The 19,606-nt window shown below is 39.4% G+C and overlaps 1 protein-coding gene across 1 annotated transcript in view; it reads right to left on the reverse strand.

Annotated features, from left to right (window-relative positions):
- The window catches only part of ABCA13 (ATP binding cassette subfamily A member 13), a 249,825-nt gene that overhangs the window by 187,410 nt on the left and 42,809 nt on the right, over window positions 1–19,606 (reverse strand). The window contains exons 15-17 of the mRNA XM_038760086.1: window positions 12,953–17,671; window positions 9,514–11,322; window positions 8,578–8,684 (exon numbers count right to left, since the gene is read on the reverse strand). Of these exons, the coding sequence (XP_038616014.1) occupies window positions 8,578–8,684; window positions 9,514–11,322; window positions 12,953–17,671 (6,635 nt within the window). The remainder of the gene's footprint in view (window positions 1–8,577; window positions 8,685–9,513; window positions 11,323–12,952; window positions 17,672–19,606) is intronic.

Raw genomic sequence — 19,606 nt, forward strand, 5'->3', positions numbered from 1 at the left:
AAACACTCTTCATTTTCTGGGGTCCACATAGGTTGACTGACACCAAGAGCCACCTCCTCCTCCTACTGAATACCTCCAATCTGCCCGACCTACAAAGTACCGGCTCAGTTTATAGCTGACATCAGTTTGTGGTTAAGGACTCCTTCTAGTTTCATTTATTAGATTACAGGCTTTGATGGCATGGCTCAGTGGAAAGAGCCCGGGCTTTGGAATCGGAAGTCATGGGTTCAAATCCTGGCTCCACCACTTATCAGCTGTGTGACTTTGGGCAAGTCACTTAACTTCTCTGGGCCTCAGTTACCTCTTCTGTAAAATGGGGATGAAGACTGTGAGCCCCCCGTGGGACAACCTGATCACTTTGTTAACCTCCCCAGCACTTAGCATTGCACATAGTAAGCACTTAACAAATGCCATTATTATTATTATTATTATCTAGTCCTTATGCACAAAAAATGGGGCAAGAATTCACTTATTTATTAGAGTAACAGTCCTAAACCAGACTCAGAAATACAATAAAGACAAGAGTTCAAACAATTACCTCAGCTTGTCCCCTCCCAGAGGGAATCGAACTGAGAACTCTACTCCCTCAGGAATCCCCCCTCCATAACAGAAAGCTAATTTCTGTTAGGTGTCCATTACTTATCTGTTGGTCCTCCCAGGATCACCTGGAGAAGATCCAATCAGAGAAAGGATTAAGGAAAAAAAGGAGCAGATGAGCTAAGAGGAAGACAGGTGTATATGTTGTGGTGGAGGAGGAATATGGGGATATTGAGGGGAAGGAGGCTGAGTGAGTCTAACTGGGGATTGAATCCACAGAGACTTAGACCTCCCTCTGGTAATCCTGAGAACAGGGCACAGAAGAAAAAAAGGCTTGAGAAGTGAAAATTTCCCAAAGAGGTTGTTATCAGCAAGGAAAGTGTTCAGATAGACCTGCTGATGTGGAGGACCTCAGGAGCGCTTCTTGCAGGAGAATGCAAGGGGCTTCAACAGGAGCACTGTTATATCAGAGTGAATGTGCGAGTTAAGAAGTACCCCTAATTATTCATACCTGTTAACTAAGAAGCAGTATTTGCTAAATGCATCATCCATCATCAGTAAGCGCTCAATAAATACGATTGATTGATCTATTAAAAGCCAGTACTCTATCAATCATTGCTGATTGCTGAACACTTACTATGTGCAGAGAACTGTACTAAATTCTTGAGATAGTACAGTAGAGATAGAGTTGATAGACATGATCCCCCTGACCACAGGGAATTTAGAGACTAGTGGGGAAGACAAACATAATTCTTACCTTCCCACCTAATCCCTATCTGTCTGCTCACTCTCCCATTCATTCAGTCGTATTTACTGAGCGCTTACTTTGTGCAGAGCACTGTACTAAGCACTTGGGAAGTACAGATCGGCAACATTATAGAGACGGTCCCTACCCAACAACGAACTCACAGTCTAGAAGGGGAAGACAGACAACAGCACAAAACAAGTAGACAGGTGTCAATACCGTCAGAATAAATAGAATTATAGGTATATAGACATCATTAATAAAATAAATAGAGTAATAAATCTGTACTAATATACACAAGTGCTCTGGGGAGGGGAAGAGGGTAGGGTAGAGGGAGGGAGGGGACGATGAGGAGAGGAGGAGGGGGCAGGAGGAGGAGGAGGAGAGGAAAAAAGGGGGGTCAGTCTGGGAAGGCCTCCTGGAGGAGGTGAGCTCTCTTTAGGGCTCAATAAATACGATTGATGATGATGATGATTAGGGCTTTGAAGGGAGGAAGAGAGCTAGTTTGGCAGATGTGTGGATTCATTCATTCATTCAATTCATTCCATCGTATTTATTGAGCGCTTACTGTGTGAAGAGCACTGTACTAAGCGCTTGGGAAGTACAAGTCGGCAACATATAGAGATTGCCCCTACCCAACAACGGGCTCACAGTCTAGAAGGATGAGAAGATGTTATGATTTCTCCACCACCAGTTAAGATTGGGGGATTCAATCATGTTGCATTCATTTTCAAGAAAGTGGTTGCATTTATAAAGACGATTCAAGAAGGCCCAGATGAAGAGAAGCATTCGTAAATGCGCAGAAGTGTTCAGAAGGCGTGAGCCACCTGCAAGGTACTTAATGAAGAAAGGAAGAAAATTGTGGTTCAACCTAAATTGGACAAATTCCTCACTTGGGCTGACACATCGCTATCCCAGTCAGAAGAACAAGTTTTGACTTCTGCAGCCTCCTGCAAAGACTTACAGTCATTCTACATCTGTTCCATCTGCGAACACTGTAAAGCTTTACATTCCTTTAATGAAGCTTAAATTATAATTGAATGATGTTTGAAGTTACAGTATATATAGCATGCAAAATAATTTCACATTTTTATAGCATTGTGGCTTAGTGGATAGGCACAGGCATGGGAGTCAGAAGGACCTGGACTCTAATCCCAGCTCTGCTACATGTCTGCTGTGTGACCTCAGGCAAGTCACTTATCTTCTCTGGGCCTCAGTTACCTCATCTGTAAAATGGGGATGACGAATGCGAGCCCTATGAGGGACAGAGACTGTGTCCATCCTGATTAAATTGTATCCACCCCAGTTCTTAAAACAGTGCTTGGCACATCGTAAGCACTTAACGAGTATTATTGAAAGGACTCCTAAATCACAGCATCCCTCATACTACATTCATTCACAATGGCAATCCATTTTCAAGGAGGAAAACCCCATTGTTTGATCCAAGCTCTGCCATTTGCCCGCTGTTTTATGTACTTGTTTTCCCCATTTCGACTGTGTCTCTATTTTCTCATATTTCCCATAGCATTTATTGCAGTGCTTTGTACATTGTGCTTAATAAATTTAACTGATACTGATCATTTGCCTTCATAAATTTGAAGTTCAGAGGGATTTTTGGTGAAACTAAATGCAAGTTAAACTGTAAAGACAAGCTAATAGCCATATTTCAAAGACAGAACATTAAGAAGATTGTGGTCAGTACAGAGTATTATTCATTCATTCATTCGTTCATTTAATTGTATTGAGCGCTTACTGTGTGCAGAGCACTGTACTAAGCGCTGGGAAAGTACAATTTGGCAATAAAGAGAGACAATCCCTGCCCACACTGGGTTTACAGTCAAGAAGGTGGGAGACAGACATCAAAGCAAGTAAATAGGTGTCAATATAAATAGAATTATAGATATATACACATCAAAACAAGCAAACAGGCATCACTTCACACTGTCCATGAATATCCTGTTGCCACTATCAGAGGATGAACCACTGATCAGACCCAATAAGTCTCACTGCTTAGCGTGGCTCAGTGGAAAGAGCCCGGGCTTTGGAGTCAGAGGTCATGGGTTCAAATCCCGGCTCTGCCAATTGTCAGCTGTGTGACTTTGGGCAAGTCCCTTAACTTCTCTGTGCCTCAGTTACCTCATCTGTAAAATGGGGATGAAGACTGTGAGCCCCCCGTGGGACAACCAGATCATCTTGTAACCTCCCCAGTGCTTAGAACAGTGCTTTGCACATAGTAAGCGCTTAATAAATGACATCATTATTATTCTTGCTTATTATTTTTATTCCTTTAAGGAAATAGAGTAATGCATAATCCATTTTGACATGAAACTGTCATGAAACTAACTGAACAGAAATGAAAAATGAATGAGAGCATAGGATCTACTGAAACCATGGACTACTGGACTAGAATATATAAAAGTGTGCTTGGAATGAAAAATCAATCGAACTACAGCAGTGAAAAGATGTGTATTCATATTTTAGCACCTTAGCTGAAATGACTAATGACCATCCAGTCATCAGCAAATGCTAGCTTGGACTGAAAAAATTAAATATTGCAACTCCCCTTTCCTATCAACATCACAGGCCCAAGAACATAAAAAATTGAAAGAGTAGGATGAGTCATGATTAGTTACAGAATGGAGTGGAGGTTCTTGTAATTAAATATAAAGATTAAAAATTAATTATCTATTACGAATGCATCACTCCAAATGTAATGTATCAGTTAAACAGCTGCAGAGAGGAACTATAGCTAAACTTGATGTGATATTAATCTGAATATTTAATCTATTTAAAAGCCATTACATTATTCATATGTGAAGTGTCAAAATGATTATGTCTTCAAATACAGCTAGATTCAATACACACGCCCTCTAAGCATTTGAGAATAAGGAACTTTAATATCTTGCAGATCATCACATCCTCTTCAAGAGGCCTTCCCCAACCAAGCCATCATTTCCACTTCTCCCACTCCCTTCTGTGGCACCCTTACATTCGCATTTACACCTTTTATTCTCCACAGCCTCAGCCCCAAAACATTTACGTACACATCCATTATTTTTTTATACCAATATCTCTCTCCCCCTCTAGACTGTAAGCTCTTTGTGGGAAGGGAATGTGTCTACCTATAACAGAGTCGGTAGACACATTCCCTTCCCACAAAGAGCTTACAGTCTAGAGGGGGAGAAAGACATTGGTATAAAAAAATTTTGCACTCTCCCAAGTGCTTAGTACAGTGCTCTGCACACAGAAAGAGCTCAATAATACGATCAATTGATCTCAGTGGTGTGTTAAAATAATTGGAGCATTGCTTGACAATCTTGAATTATAGCTAGAAATGTCCAGGTACTTTACTTGGACAACAAAGAACAAGATACAATTAAGAATGTGAGCTTTCCTTTGGCCAATACCTGCATTTCTGCCTTGTTCTGTTTCAAAATAATATCTTTATTTGGCAAAGCACCTTCATTCCTAACATGTTCCCCCATTATTCATCTCATTCTGTGCACAACACCCCTGTGAGGCATATACAAAGGTAGGTATTATTATCCCCATTACGCAGATGAAGAAACTGAGGCACAGAGAGGTTAAGTGGCTCACCCGAGGTCACACAGCAGGTGGTGACAGAATTCAAACTCAAAGCCAGGTCCTTCCGCTACATTACTCTGCGTCCCCTGTGACTGTGATTGATCAGCACTAGATGGTATTTATTGACAATAAAAAAGGGTCTAACACCAGGGTTCTGGAAATTGTAGAGTAAATTCTGAATCCAATCGTGACACAGCCAGGGTCTTAACCTTTCAGATTAAGATTAGCTCTCTTCCTCCCTTCAGGGCCCTACTGAGAGCTCACCTCCTCCAGGAGGCCTTCCCAGACTGAGCCCCTTCCTTCCTCTCCCCCTTGTCCCCCTCTCCATTCCCCCATCTTACCTCCTTCCCTTCCCCACAGCACCTGTATATATGTATATATGTTTGTACATATTTATTACTCTATTCACTTATTTATTTATTTTACTTGTACATATCTATTCTATTTATTCTATTTTGTTAGTATGTTTGGTTTTGTTCTCTGTCTCCCCCTTTTAGACTGTGAGCCCACTGTTGGGTAGGGACTGTCTCTATATGTTGCCAACTTGTACTTCCCAAGCACTTAGTACAGTGCTTTGCACACAGTAAGCGCTCAATAAATACGATTGATTGATTGATTGATTGATTCAGAGCCTTACTGAAGGCACATCTCCAAGAGGGCTTCCCTGACGAAGCCCTCTTTTTCTTCCACTCCCTTCTGTGTTGCCCTGACTTGCTCCCTTTATTCATCCTTCCTCCCAGCCCCACAGCACTTATGCACATATCCGTAATTTATATTAATGTCTATCTTCCCCTCTAGACTGTAAGCTCACTGTGGGCAGGGAATGTGCTGTTGAGTAGGGACCGTCTCTATATGTTGCCGACTTGTACTTCCCAAGTGCTTAGTACAGTGCTCTGCACACAGTAAGCGCTCAATAAATATGATTGAAAGAATGAATGAATGTGCCTGTTTATTATTACATTGTATGCTCCCAAGTGCTCACTACAGTGCTCTGTACACAGTGAGCGCTCAATAAATACGATTGACTGACTGGATGACTGGTAACTTCAAAGGGGGCAGACGCAAGCCAGAGAGGCAGAATAAATTACTTAAAGACGTGTCTCAAACAATCTATCTTTAGACTTAGGCTGTTGGGAAACAAATGCACTAGAAAAACCAGCCCGGTGTGGGCAGGGATTGTCTCTCTTAACTGCTGAATTGTACTTTCCAAGAGCTTAGTACAGTGTAAGCACTCATTAAATATGATTGAATGAATGAGTGAATGCATAGAGGCTTCATGAACATAAGATTTGGAGAGGCAAGTCCCAAAACAGACTGACTCATAATGGGAACTTACCTCCCTCATTCAACCCACGTATTCAATCTGTCACAAATTCCTGTCAGTTTGACCTTCAAAATACCACTAAAACCTTCCCTTTTCTCTCCATCCAAACTGCTACCATGTTAATCCAAAAACACTTATCTTACCCCACCTTGCTTACTGCATCAGCCTCCTCACTGACCTCCCTGCCTCCTGTGTCTCCCCACTCAAGTCCATACCTCACTCTGCTGCCTGGATCAGTTTTCTGCACAAATTTTCAATCTATGTTTCCTTAATCCTCAAGAACCTGTAATAGTGGTCCATCCCCCTTTGTATCCAAAATAAACTCCTACCATAGGCTTCAAAGTACTCAATCAGCTCTCCCCCTCCTTCATTACTTAGCTGATATCCTGCTACAAACTAGCCCACACACTTCATTCCTCTTATGCCAACCTAATCGCCATACCTCAATCTCATCGATCTCTCCACTGACCTCTTATCCACGTCCTGTCTCTGGCCTGGAATGCCCTCCATCTTCATATCTGATGGACGATCATCCTCCCACCTTCAAATCCCTATTAAAGCACATCTCCTCTAAGAGGTCTTCCTTGACTAAGCCCACATTTCCTCTTCTCCCACTCGTGTCACACTTGCACTGGGATTTGCGCCCTTCATTCACCCTTCCCTCAGCCCCACCACTTATGTATATACCTGCATTTCATTTATTTATAATAATAATAATAATGATGGTATTTGTTAAGTGCTTACTATATGCCAAACACTGTCCTAAGCGCTGGGGTAGAGACAAGGTAATCAGGTTGTCCCACATGGGGCTCACAATCTTAATCCCCTTTTACAGATGAGGGAACTGAAGCACAGAGAAGTGAAGAGACTTGACCAAAGTGACACAGCTTTATGACTTTAAGATAAGTCACACAGATAAGTGGCACATATATAAGTGGCAGAGCCAGGATTAGAACCCATGACTTCTGACTCCCAAGCCACGCTCTTTCCACTAAGCCACGCTGCTTTGATGTCTGCATTCCCCTCTAGACATGGGCAGGAAACATCTCTACCAAATCTGTTATAATGTACTCTCCCAAGCACTTAGTATAGTATGCTGCACATAATAAGCATTCCATAAATATCATTGATTGATTAGGACAAACCAATTAGCACAGAAGGGATCTGTCCTCAAGTACAAGCAATATGATTGGATGTGTCATTCTTACACCCGTCTTTCTGGTACAAGGTCGCACACATGGATAATAATACTAATTATGGCAATTGTTATGTGCTTACTATGTGCCAAACACTGTTCCAAGCACGGGGGTAGATACAAGGTGATTAGGATGGACAAAGTCCCTGTAACACATGGGGCTCACAGTCATAATCCCATTTTACAGATGAGGTAACTGTGGCCCAGAGAAGTTAAGTGACTTCCCCAAGGTCACCCAGCAGACATGTGGCAGAGCCTGCATTAGAGACCAGGTACTCCTGATTCCCATGCCCGTGTTCTGCCTTCAGTAGTTCTATCTTTGAAAATGAAGGATGATTATATTTAAACATAGGCTGTAAGAGGCCTTTGGGAATATACAAAGAAGCAGCCTGGCCTTGTGGAAAAAGTTTGGGCCTGGGATTCCAGGGGGCTGGATTTTAATCCTGTCTGTCATTTGCCTTCTGTGTGACCTTGGGCAAATCACTTAATTTATCTGTGCCTTAGTTTCCTTATCTGTAAAACAGGATTCAATACCTGTTCTCCCTCCCGCTTTGAAATACTATGCTCTGAAGAAATCAGGTATTATTGAATCACGTTTTAAAAATTAAAATGGCTTGAGGCCGTGGTCTTGACCATGTTAAATGGCGAGCCCAGTGGGAGACAGGGATTGTGTCCAATCAGGTGATCTTGTATAATAATAATAATGATGGCATTTGTTAAGCGCTTATTATGTGCAAAGCACTGTTCTAAGTGCTGGGGAGGATACAAGGTAATCACGTTGTCCCACGTAGGGTTCACAGTCTTAATCCCCATTTTACCAATGAGGGAACTGAGACTCAGAGAAGTTAAGTGACTTGCCCAAGGTCACACAGCCGACACGGGGGGGAGCCGGGATTAGAACCCATGATCTCTCACTCCCAAGCCCGTGCTCTTTCCACTGAGTCACGCTGCTTCTCTTATATTCTTCACAGTGCTTAGCTCTGCGTTTATGCATGTAGTAAGAACTAAATGAACACTGCCATTACGATCGTTACAATTATAACATTAATAGTGGGATCATGAAATATCCCTGTTTGGCTATTTGCATACCATATTGTGTGTGTTTGCGAGTGTCTCCAACTTCCGTGTCTCATGCAAGCTAATGGGACTAAATCTACATCCCCTCCAAAATATGATATTTCATGCACCAACCTGTTAGGATCAACAATATGTTCAAAAATGTCATCTTCACCTTCTGCAGTATTTGGATTTCAGAGGGCTTGAAGTGATGCTGGAAGAGTTGACATATTTCAAAGACACTAGTAAAAAGCAGAGAGCGGTACTAAGTGCTTAAATGATGTAATATGCACGCTACACATTAAGTATATATTCATGCACTCATTCAACTAAGCCAAAGCCTCGTCTTTCAAGGAATAGTGATCGGAAATAAAAAGCTACGGTAGAAAACCTCTGACACAGAATTTATATACTTGGATAATTGAATTCCACAGATAACCACAAACTTCACTTTATCCAATAGTTTTAACCTTCCCTCCCATTAAACTCTAGCCAACCCACAGATAGAGATGCTGACAGGGAATTGGCCAAAAGGTAGACTATAAAAAGGATAATTTGGGATTGTGAGCAATACACAAGTGGGATGATCAGGTTATGAGCAACTGGAACTTACTATATGCATACACACACCCACACATAAACATAGATTCCCAAAAGAACTTGTGATCATATAATTCATTGTCTCCAGCTTTAGCCTTCAAGACATCCAGACACATCTATAAAAATTGTTTTCTTCCTTTTTGCTCTGCTCTCAAATCCTCAGCCCATTTCCCACTGTACCCAAATCCCTATCACTGACCAAATCCCCATGATTCATAAAAGTGTCTCTTCAACCCAGCAGCCAACTGTTATTCCAACTTCAACTCTCAGCATCCTATTATCGCCTGTCCTCTGTAACCACTGTGACTTTGCTACTTCTAAAGAAACAAAGAAAAACCAACAAAATAACAGCAACAGAAAAACCATCCAAAACTCCCCTAATCAATACCTTCATTTGATCATTTCTTAAGTGATCATATCATGTTCCCCTATATAGTGCTCAGGAATTTTAAAAAAATTAATCAAATTTACCTTTTCTCTCCCAGTGGGCCTTTTAGCCTGGCTTCAGTCAATTCAATGATTCCCTTCAAATATTTTCCGTAAGGTGATTTAGATCTGAATGTGTGAGGAAAATCTTGCATCTGTTGTACAATGTTTTTCATTAAATCTGAGATAACACCTTCTCCGATTGTTGCATTACCAAATGAGTCCAAAACTTGTTTGAATACGGTTTTCATCTCATTTATCTGAAGTGGCAACCACTTCAACCAAATGGCCACTTCACTTAGTCCAACCTCAATTATTCTTTCCAGTTGTTGGTGATTTGCATTATGTAGGTTAGTGTTATCAAAAAATAGTGCCTCGCCTACCAATCTTCCAGCAAAACGTTTTATCAAACTAAACATATTCTCAGCTGCTTCTGTGACTTGAGAAAAATTGGTTTGAAACTGGGCATATGTTCGCAAATGATCTGATACATTCAAACCACTCTCTAGTAAATTTTTTGAGAAAGCTTTCAAAACCATCATTTTCAAGTACAATTCTGATTCTGAGCTTTTTGGTGACAATAAATTACTGAAAAAATGAATTGCTTCTTGAATCATTTCCCATTTTGTTTGTTGGATTTTGTGATGAGTTGAATTCAGTTTGGAATTCAGTAAGTTTATACTGCTAGTTAAATCATTTATTGGCAACAAACCATTGAGAACCTCATGCATTAAACTGACAATGCCTCTGGGTGAATTTTGGGTTGAATTTATCATAGCTTCCATAAAATTTCCCAAATCAACAGAATCATTTTCCACACTGGTTAAAAATTCAGAAATATCTTCTACAATTCTGGAAAAGTCCTTGGATTGGCTTAGATTTCTAAGGAAACTGGCTGGCATATTTACAATTTCAGATTCATTTGACCGATATGGTTTCATCTGGATAGTCCAATAGGTCAAATTAAGAAATAGCTTCAACAGGTCCTCAACTTTATGAGAGGGTAAATGTTCTGGATTCTTGGTAGTAACTAATTCATTCATTGCACCATGAACGGCTTCTTGCAACACTGAAAAGAGAATGTCAATGGAATGGAAATAGCCTTTCATTTTGGAGCTGAAGTGAGTTTCTGAGATATTGATTAACCTTTCTGAAAACATTTTGGAAAGTCTAAGAAATTCAATAACCTTGTCTACCGATTTAGCCAGCCCCCTAAACTCACCGATGTCCTGCAATAAAGTGTTCAAAGTATTCGATATTTGGAATAAAGGTTCAGGGGAATCATGTTCTCTAATTGTCTGTGAGATGATATGTAGCAAGTCCAAGGTAACTTCTATTGCTTCTCTGTTACGCAGAAGAAAATTTTTGTCACTTAAGCGCAACAACTCTGTTAATTTGGCAAGTACCGTCTCTTGGAGGGTTGGATACAAAAGCTGAAAATCCTTCATGTTATTTCTGAAAATAATGTTCAGGAGATTTTCTAATTCTGCCGAAGCCTGCCTTACAAGGACTAGACTCCTGTTAAGATCTTTATTCAGTTGGGATAGGTCTCTGGAGTGATTCATCATAGACAGCAACTGGTTGGCAATTGAAACCATTTCAAAATGACTTTCAGACTTATTATTCATAGTGATTTCTCTTAAAAGAACATTAAATACATCCTTCACAAACTTCAATTCTTGTGGCCTGTCAAAGTGAAATGTCCCATTCTCTAATAAAAATGCATGTTTGATTAGGTCATAAATTCTTTCCTTTAAAGTAGAAAAAATTCCTGTCATACTGCTTTCTTCTTCCATCACGTTAATGAGTGGATCCAACTTTAAAATATCTGCAATCTTGTCCTTGGGAAAAATACTGTAACGACAACAAAATGGGAGTTTGTTATAGTAATTGTAAAAAGTTTTAAACATGCCATGTAATTTGTTGTAAACATATGGGCTTCTGTGGAGAAATAATGTACAACTACTGTGTGCATTCTGACATTAAATCCTACTCCTTCCTACGTAGGCTGTGAGCCCTATATAGACAAGGACTATGTCAAGCCTGATTATCTTGTATCTATCTCAGCACTTAGTACAGTTAACACTTAACAAACATTATTATCATTATTACTATCATGAAGGAGATATGATGAAATCAATTCTTATTTAAGCTTGATACTTTACTCCTAAACTCTTGGAAGCTAGAAGAGCTAGAAGAGGGAGAAGGTGATTTCCCTCACTGAAGGGGGGTTATTTTCCCTTGCAGAATTACTAGGGTAAAGAAAAAAAAAAGATTAGCCACCAGCTGAGCTGTGTCATTGATTCCTTACAGTAAAACTATTTATCAGTGGTATTTAAGACTTCTTTGGACAAGGAGCAGAGGCTGGTATTCTATCTTCAGAAGACAAGGTAGAGTATCTGTAGAGAAGCTTGAAACAAAATCAAAAGGAACTGAGCTTCTGGTGTTGAAACACTATGATCCCAGCTCTATCTACAGTGCAATGAAGAGAGATTAGTAACAAGAACTTTTGGGTTTATGACAACATGGTTTGCCTTGAAAATTCCAGATTTGGATCAATGAGCTAGTCTCCCTAATGTTGCCCGTCAACCCCTATTTCCAACCCTGTCTCTGGACTGCCTGAACCCCAGGGACTGCCAGAAGGGGAACAAACCAGTAGTCATAAAATGAGTTGTGGAATATCAGGACTAGTATCACTGTGAGCTCTCTTTATCTGACAGTCCAGAGGCCAGGAACATGAGTTGGACTCTGAGAATCATGATTACCCCAAACAGAATAGACACCAAGGCGGAACTTCCTTCTGAAAAATTTTGTTGAGAAAAATATCGGTAACTGGTAGAACTCCAATTCTCAAGTTGGGGAAGAGCTAAAAAATTCTACGAACACATCTGAAGTTGAAACTCAGGCTATTTTAATTACTAGAATCATTTATGGTGGCATATCATTTAATGTTTCATCTAGCTCTCCTGACACCACACTGGAGTTGTGTTCTTGCTGAATTACACATTAAGGAAAACTCAGGATATAATAGTCCACACATCTGGTGCCAAAAGTATACAGGCACAGACAGCCATTTCCTCCAACACTGTGCTTCGCCGTGGCAAACAGCCTCATATTACTAGAAGAATGGTCCCTAATTCTGCCAACCACAATCTACCCAAAGGAGAAATTGAAAAAATGTGCTCTTGAAGAACAAAGTGTACTTGTGATTTTTTTTTAATTAAGAAAGAGAGCCTCCTGACCAGAAAATCATTTTTAGATGTAATACTAAATCAACATAATCATATGATTAAAGAATAATAAAATAATTAGACAAAATTTTGTTCCTGCACCCATCTGTCTAGATACTATGAATAAAAATATTACTCATTCCTAACATCATATTTAATGTTAAGTAAAGAAATAATGGAACTTCGCTGTTCTGCAGAATAGTCTTGGTGCTATTTGGTCAAAATGAAAAGATTAAAGAAAAAAATAATCTTACCTCATTTCTGCAATTATGTCTTTATGGAAGTCTTTTAACAGGAGAATGATTTTGTTTCTGAAATTTTCTTTTGATGAAGACGAGGAGAACATTTGCAAAATCTGATCTATGAATTCCTCTGCCCTACTAGGATAAAGAGAGAGATTTTTCCCATAGTTTTCAAACTGTGTAGAATTAAAGACCAGATCAATGAAGTCCATCACTTGAAGGTCACTATGATTTAAATGCTGGACTGCTTCCTTAGACCTGCCAGCAATGTCTAGGGTTGCATTAAACAAGATGCCCTCAAAAAGCAAATGAGCGAGGGAGAAACGAATCCATTTTTCCTGGCTTAGCAGATGAGCAAGAAATGTGAAGGGACTGTTTACTTCTCTAGAGACATTCTTGAAGTGTTCCAGAAAATCTGTAATACCTTTCATCATCCAAGCTGTATCACTAGGTGAACTTTCATTGGCCATAAGAAGGATCAACGTGTGTATTATTCGAGAGAAGTTGCCACTAAAATACTCATGTAGCCAGGCACTATTAGTGAGTAAAAAGTCTTCAAAGATTCTTACTGATGGCAGAGATGAATTCAATTGTCTCAAAAACTGTACAAGTGGTAAGCTAATGTTCTGAATAGCCACAGCATGTATTAAGTTAATTTCTTCTTTGATCATCGAGAGTAGGTGTTTAACATTTAAGTCCTTCACGATGTCCTTCACAACAATCTCTGACTGGTTCCCCAAGGTTTCAAGTTTACCAAGTATATCACTGTTCTTACTATAGTTTGACAGAGCTGTTAAGAGATCATAAGCCTTATTTCCATTGGGAGAGTTCATCATCAAAGGCCTCACTAGTGACAGGAAAAAAGAAAAGAGATTTTCTGTACCCATGCCCCCAGAGACAAACTTTGCCAAGCTTTTCAAAGTAAAACGGTTGCTTGGCATTAATAAGTTTCCACTTCCATTCAGGTAGAACCCCTTGGCCAGGTCTATTAGCTGTTCAAAATGATCTTTGGCTATCATAATTTCTGTTTGGTTTACATTAGTTAGGTTTTCTATGAATTGAAATGCACTTTGCTTCATTGGTGAGGAAGTGCATTGAATGGAGTAATTATCTTTGCCTTGGCTTCCAGAAGGCAAGGCATAAGTTGCTACTTTATGCCAAAACACTTGGAGCTCTTTCACAATGGAGAACTTGATGTGGAACACCTCAGAAACCTTCAAAAAAATAGAGTTCCATTCTTCAAACTCACGAAGGAAACAAATCCATTTCTGAGTTATGTCCATCATAAAGGTGTCATTTGAGCACTGTAAATCATTTCCTAAAGATATCAACCTGAGGTGCTTAAGTACGCCAGCCATTTTGCTATATATAGAAAAATCACCAAAACTGTGTACACTGCAAGCTTCCAGTAATGCATTCTCATGAGATATTGAAGTTGTAAGGTTCTGGCACCATATAATGGGGAAACAAACTAATGCTTCTATTGAGATATTTGGCTTATCCTTCACTAGTTCTGCAATATCTAGAAGGTCTTTTAATGTGTTGGCAATGTCTTCCTTTGTGACTATGGAGATGTTTGTCCCATGAGACAAGGTGAACTCGTAGAGGTCTTTCAGAGCCTCGGTGAGATTTCCATGAGCCAGTCTCTTTAGCAGGCTCACTCCATAAGGAAGCATATTGTATGCATCTATTACAGAATTAACTATTTTGGGGGGGAATAGGCGTGAAAATTGCCACAAATGGCTAATACTCCAGGAATGTGAACTGTTTACCAATGACTCCATTAACCTAACAAGAAGATTTATCTTAGAATTTCCACTCTGCCCTGTATGGATGTTCTTAAAGAAATAATTCATGCTTTCACTCAGTTGTTCTACTTGATCCATCAAAAGTTCTATGTCTTTATTTTTTAAGTTACGCATCAGAGTTTTGATCGTCTTTAAAACCTGCATGTTTCCTGACCCTTGAGGAACGTTTGGAAGAATGGAAGGCATTAAAAAGTTGATCACGTCCCTTATTACCTGAATATCAAAACCTGCTGCTTTCTTAACCGTTTGGAGAGTTGCATTTGGAGAATACTGCTTATTGTGAGACATGTTAAATGCAAGGTAAGTAACCAAGTGCAGTATTGAATCTCTTAGATTTACACCTTCCTTTTTGGGAAAGGTTGCAAAAACTTTTAAAAGCCTTCCAGAGGCAGAATATGAGTTGTTTGGTAATATTTGAAATGTAAGGTTTTTCATAAGCATTTGAATTTCTCTCAAGAATGCCAATGAAGGTTCCCACAAATCTTGGAATCGGTTTGAGAATTCATTTGACTTAACTTTGGTTCCTGTAATTAATTTAGTGAAAGGTTTCTGGTTTGAATCAGACATGAATTGTAAGTCTCTGATTAAATTGTTGATGATTGCTTCAGTTTGGTCCCCTGAATTATTCAAAAGGGTAGAAATAAACTCAAGGGTTGGAATTCTTTCTTTTTCATACAAAAGAGTAAGTACGTCTTTTAGAAGATCTGTTACATTTGCAAAGTAAAAAGCTACACAGTTCATATTGGAATCTCCCAGTGGGCAAAGAGGAGTGGCAATACTTAATGCCAAATTTACAAATTTCATTGTGTTCTTCAATCCATTTTCTCTATCACTGACACTTCCCAGAGACGTAAACCAGTCCAAAATGTCATGGACATGGACCATGAGTGGAGAACTAGCATTCCATTTTTCTCTCAGATTGTTGATTATGTCTACCCATCTGCTACAACTTTTTAGCTCACTAACAATATTGTTTAAATTGAAAATGGAATTTAAATTAGTCAAAACGCCCTGGGAAATACTTCCTCCAGCCAATGGATGCTCTTTGGTGACATTTGTGAAAATTCTGACACAAGATATTAAGTTTTCATGAGATTCATTTCTGAGGAATTGCATGATCTCTCTTAGTTCAGTCAGAACAGTCTCAATTTCTTCTCCAGAGCCTAGTAAAGATTTGGAAAACTTATATGCTTTCAAGATTATATTTCTATCCATATATTCTTTTGCACGGTTCAGTTCAATTAACACTTCAAACAGAGAGTCCAAAAACTCCCTGCTAATATTAATGTTTAACAGAATTTCCTTTAATTCGAGAAATGTGTTTTCCAAATTCAAAAATGCTTTCTCGAAGCCTTCTGTGTTAAATGATCTCAAGGAAGCAAATGCATTTTCTAATGTAGCCAGAAGACTACTTACAGCCTGAAAATCATTCCAATTGCTATTAGCGCTAGCCTGAGTTATATTTTTTAATAAACTCATAACCAAATGAGTACTAGCCTGGTAGGGAAAAATTAGCGCGCATTTTTCTGAAATATTAAATTTGTATTTTAATCCTTCAGAGAGTTCCCTTAGTCCAACCTGAAGAGAAGAGATAAACTTTAATTCCAATTTTAAGGTTTGAGATGTGCCTTCCAATACATCACCTAACATCTGAACCCATGAGATGGTGCAAAGTGGGTCTAAAGACCTATTAACTTTACTACCACCATCTGACCAATTTGACAGTATGTTGCCCAGGTGTTGAATTAGTGAATTATCTGAATCAATTGAATAATTCACATAAGGAATCCTGTCATTTTCAAAATCGAAGCATTTGTCCTCTAGTCCTCCTAGTGAATAATTAAAAAGCCGTTTCAGATAGTAGAACGTAGAAACCCGAAAATTTTCATTCATTTTGAACCTTTGTTTCAGGATCATCAATGGCAAGTGTATTTTTTCCATTTTGGGGCCTTCTTTCTGAATCAGGGAATGTGTTACGAATGCCAAATAATTAGAAACTGAAAATAGTTTTTCACAAAGAGACTTTTCAGAGAGATGATGGAGGAGACTTGCGGATTCAGATACAATTGCAAACGTTTTGTTAATGTGTTGGAAATTAAACTCTTCTAAACGATCTGAAATGCCTTCTGAGACTTGATTCAGGAATATTAGCCAAAAGTCTCTACTCTTAAAATTTGAGAAAAACTTATGGACATTTTGGTAGACGGATGAAAAAATTTGCAAAAGACGAGCAGCATCTTTATCTTTAAAAGTATTTTGGTAAATACGGGTCACTCTTTTTTGAAATTCCTGAATTTGAGATGCAGCAGGTACTGAGATGAAGGTAGATGCATTTCTCAGAGTATAAATTGTATTCAGTGCTGCTGTGACTTGTTCTTGCTTCAGTAATCCAGCAGTGTGGAGGTTGTTGATAATATTTTCACTGAAATTTGCAAAATCCTTGTTAAGACCACTCTGTTTTGGGGAAATGGACCAATTTAAAAATTTGGACAAGATGGCCAACTTTTCTTTTTCTCCCTTTGGAACGTCATACAACCACAGTTCTTGGAGTCCTGTGTTAATTTCACTAAGGATCAATTCCTCTATTTGCAAAAGTGCTGCTGATGCATTCTTCGACCAGAACATAGCAAACGTTTTCTCTATCATCGCTTTAACAGCTTCAGAAAGTCTCTGAGTATCAAGAGCAGAATGTTGAGCCCTTGACATTTCAGAATCGTGGCTCTTAAAGAATGTATTATTCAAGATCATGTCTGTGAGATATGAGAGATTGGGAAATTTAGGACCTTCATACGAATTAGATGAACCAGGTAGAAACATCTCATCCAAAAAATCTATAAATCTTAGATAAAAAGTCATCTTTTCAGCTTCATAATTCTGCTTATGTATTTCCTTCTTCAAACGTTCCTTTGTGTAAGCCCAAATCCTGTAAAATGAATCCAGATTTGGAGATGATAAGTACTAGGAGAAATGAAAAGCAGCCATCTAATGAATGTAATATATCATTGATTTTCTTTATGCATCACATTATAGCATCACCTCTCAAAATGATGGATAACTGTATATGAACATGTTCAAACACATATAGCATGTGCCTTCCAATACATGATAAGGAATTTCAACTAAGAGGAAATGACTTGAGAAATAGAAAAATTAAATTGGGGGAAACCTCATAGAGAAGGTGGAATTTCAGGAGTCTTTGAAGATGGGGAGAGCTGTGGTGTGGATGATTAGGAGGGAATGAGAGTTATAGATGGGAGGAAAGGCATTATCAAGGGGTCAGAGGTCAGAGAGCAGAGAATGAGGTTAGCTTGGAAGGATCAAAGAATGCAAACTGGGATTTCATGCAACAAGAGTGTTTACAAGTAAGAGTGGGAGAGCTGATGGAGTGCCTTTAAGGTCAGACGTTTCTGCTTGACGTGGAAGAGGAATGAGCAACCATAGACGGTTTTTGAGGAATGGAGAGTTGAGTAAAGAATGACATTTTAGAAAAATGATTTGAGCAACAGAATGACGTATGGACAGGAAGCCAGAAGACTGGTGAACAGGCTCATACAGTAGTCAAGTAGGAAGAACATCTGGAAATAAAGGGAAAACTCCCAGAAAAATCTCACTTCTCTCCAGTGCAGGCCACATTTTAGTACCAATCCTTCTGAACAGATTATTATTAATAATAATAGTAATTGTGGTATTTGTTAAGTGCTTACTATGTTCCAGGGACTGTAGTAAGTGCTGGGGAAGGTACAAAGTGCCTGAATTGCAGTGACTTGAAACCAAATGGCAATAATTAAATGATGGTATTTATTAAACATTTTGTGCCAAGCCCTTTGGTAGATACAACATAATCAGACAGGACAAACACCCTGTCACACGTGAGGCTCACAGTCTAAGAGCCCTTTTTACAGTTGTGGAAATTGGGGCTCAGAGTGATCAAATGACCTGCCCCACGTCACACAGCAGGCAAGTGGTAGAACTGGGATAAGAACCCAGGTCTCCTAACTTCCAGTCCCATGCTTCAACCGCTATACCACACTGCCTTCTTTGTACCTCAAAAGTTACAGAATTGCAGAGACCAGTATCAAGACCTGAATGCTGTGTCTATTAACATGACAAAAGCATTTGACATCATCAAAACACCAAGTCTCTAGAAATGGATAAGTATTTTCAGTTGTCCTGAGAAATGCACCAACATCCTAGGCTATCCCAAGACAGTGGTTGGTCCAATCAGAATTAGAAATACCTTTTTCTGACCCTTTCCCCATCACTGTCAGAGTGAGGCAGAGCTGTCCTAAGGATATGGTCCTGTTCAACCTATGATGTCATGCTTGAGGAGTCAAAGAGAGGGCTGCAAGCTAGGGTCAAAATATTGATCCAAGCCACAGGGAAACTTCCAGCTCAGCATCAAGGGACTTTTTTTTAATGACATTTGTTAAGCACTTACCAAGTGCCAGACACTGTGCTAGGCACTGGGATAGATAATCAGGGTGGATTAAGTCCCACAGTCTTAATCCCCATTTTACAGATGAGGGAATTTAGGCACAAAGTAGTTAAATGACTTACCCAAGGTCACACAGAAGGCAAACAACAGACCTGGGATCAGAACCTAGGTCCTCTGACTCCAAAACCTTGGGCTTCTCCCACTAGGCGACACTGCTTTGAGGCAGAGGTTCAGGAACTCCTATAAATTCACACTACCAACAATCCCAAAAAACCTTTAACTCATTTCTGAAGACTTCAGTGCCTCTCCCCACGACCTTCTTCCTGCCTTCACCAACTTATTTGTTTGTAAATAATCCAACAGGCATGAGTCTCTTTATGTTCTCCTCACTGCTGTAGTATCCCTACCCCACTTTCTCCCCTT

This window comes from Tachyglossus aculeatus, chromosome 18, assembly GCF_015852505.1.
Source record: "Tachyglossus aculeatus isolate mTacAcu1 chromosome 18, mTacAcu1.pri, whole genome shotgun sequence".
NCBI lineage: Eukaryota > Metazoa > Chordata > Mammalia > Monotremata > Tachyglossidae > Tachyglossus > Tachyglossus aculeatus.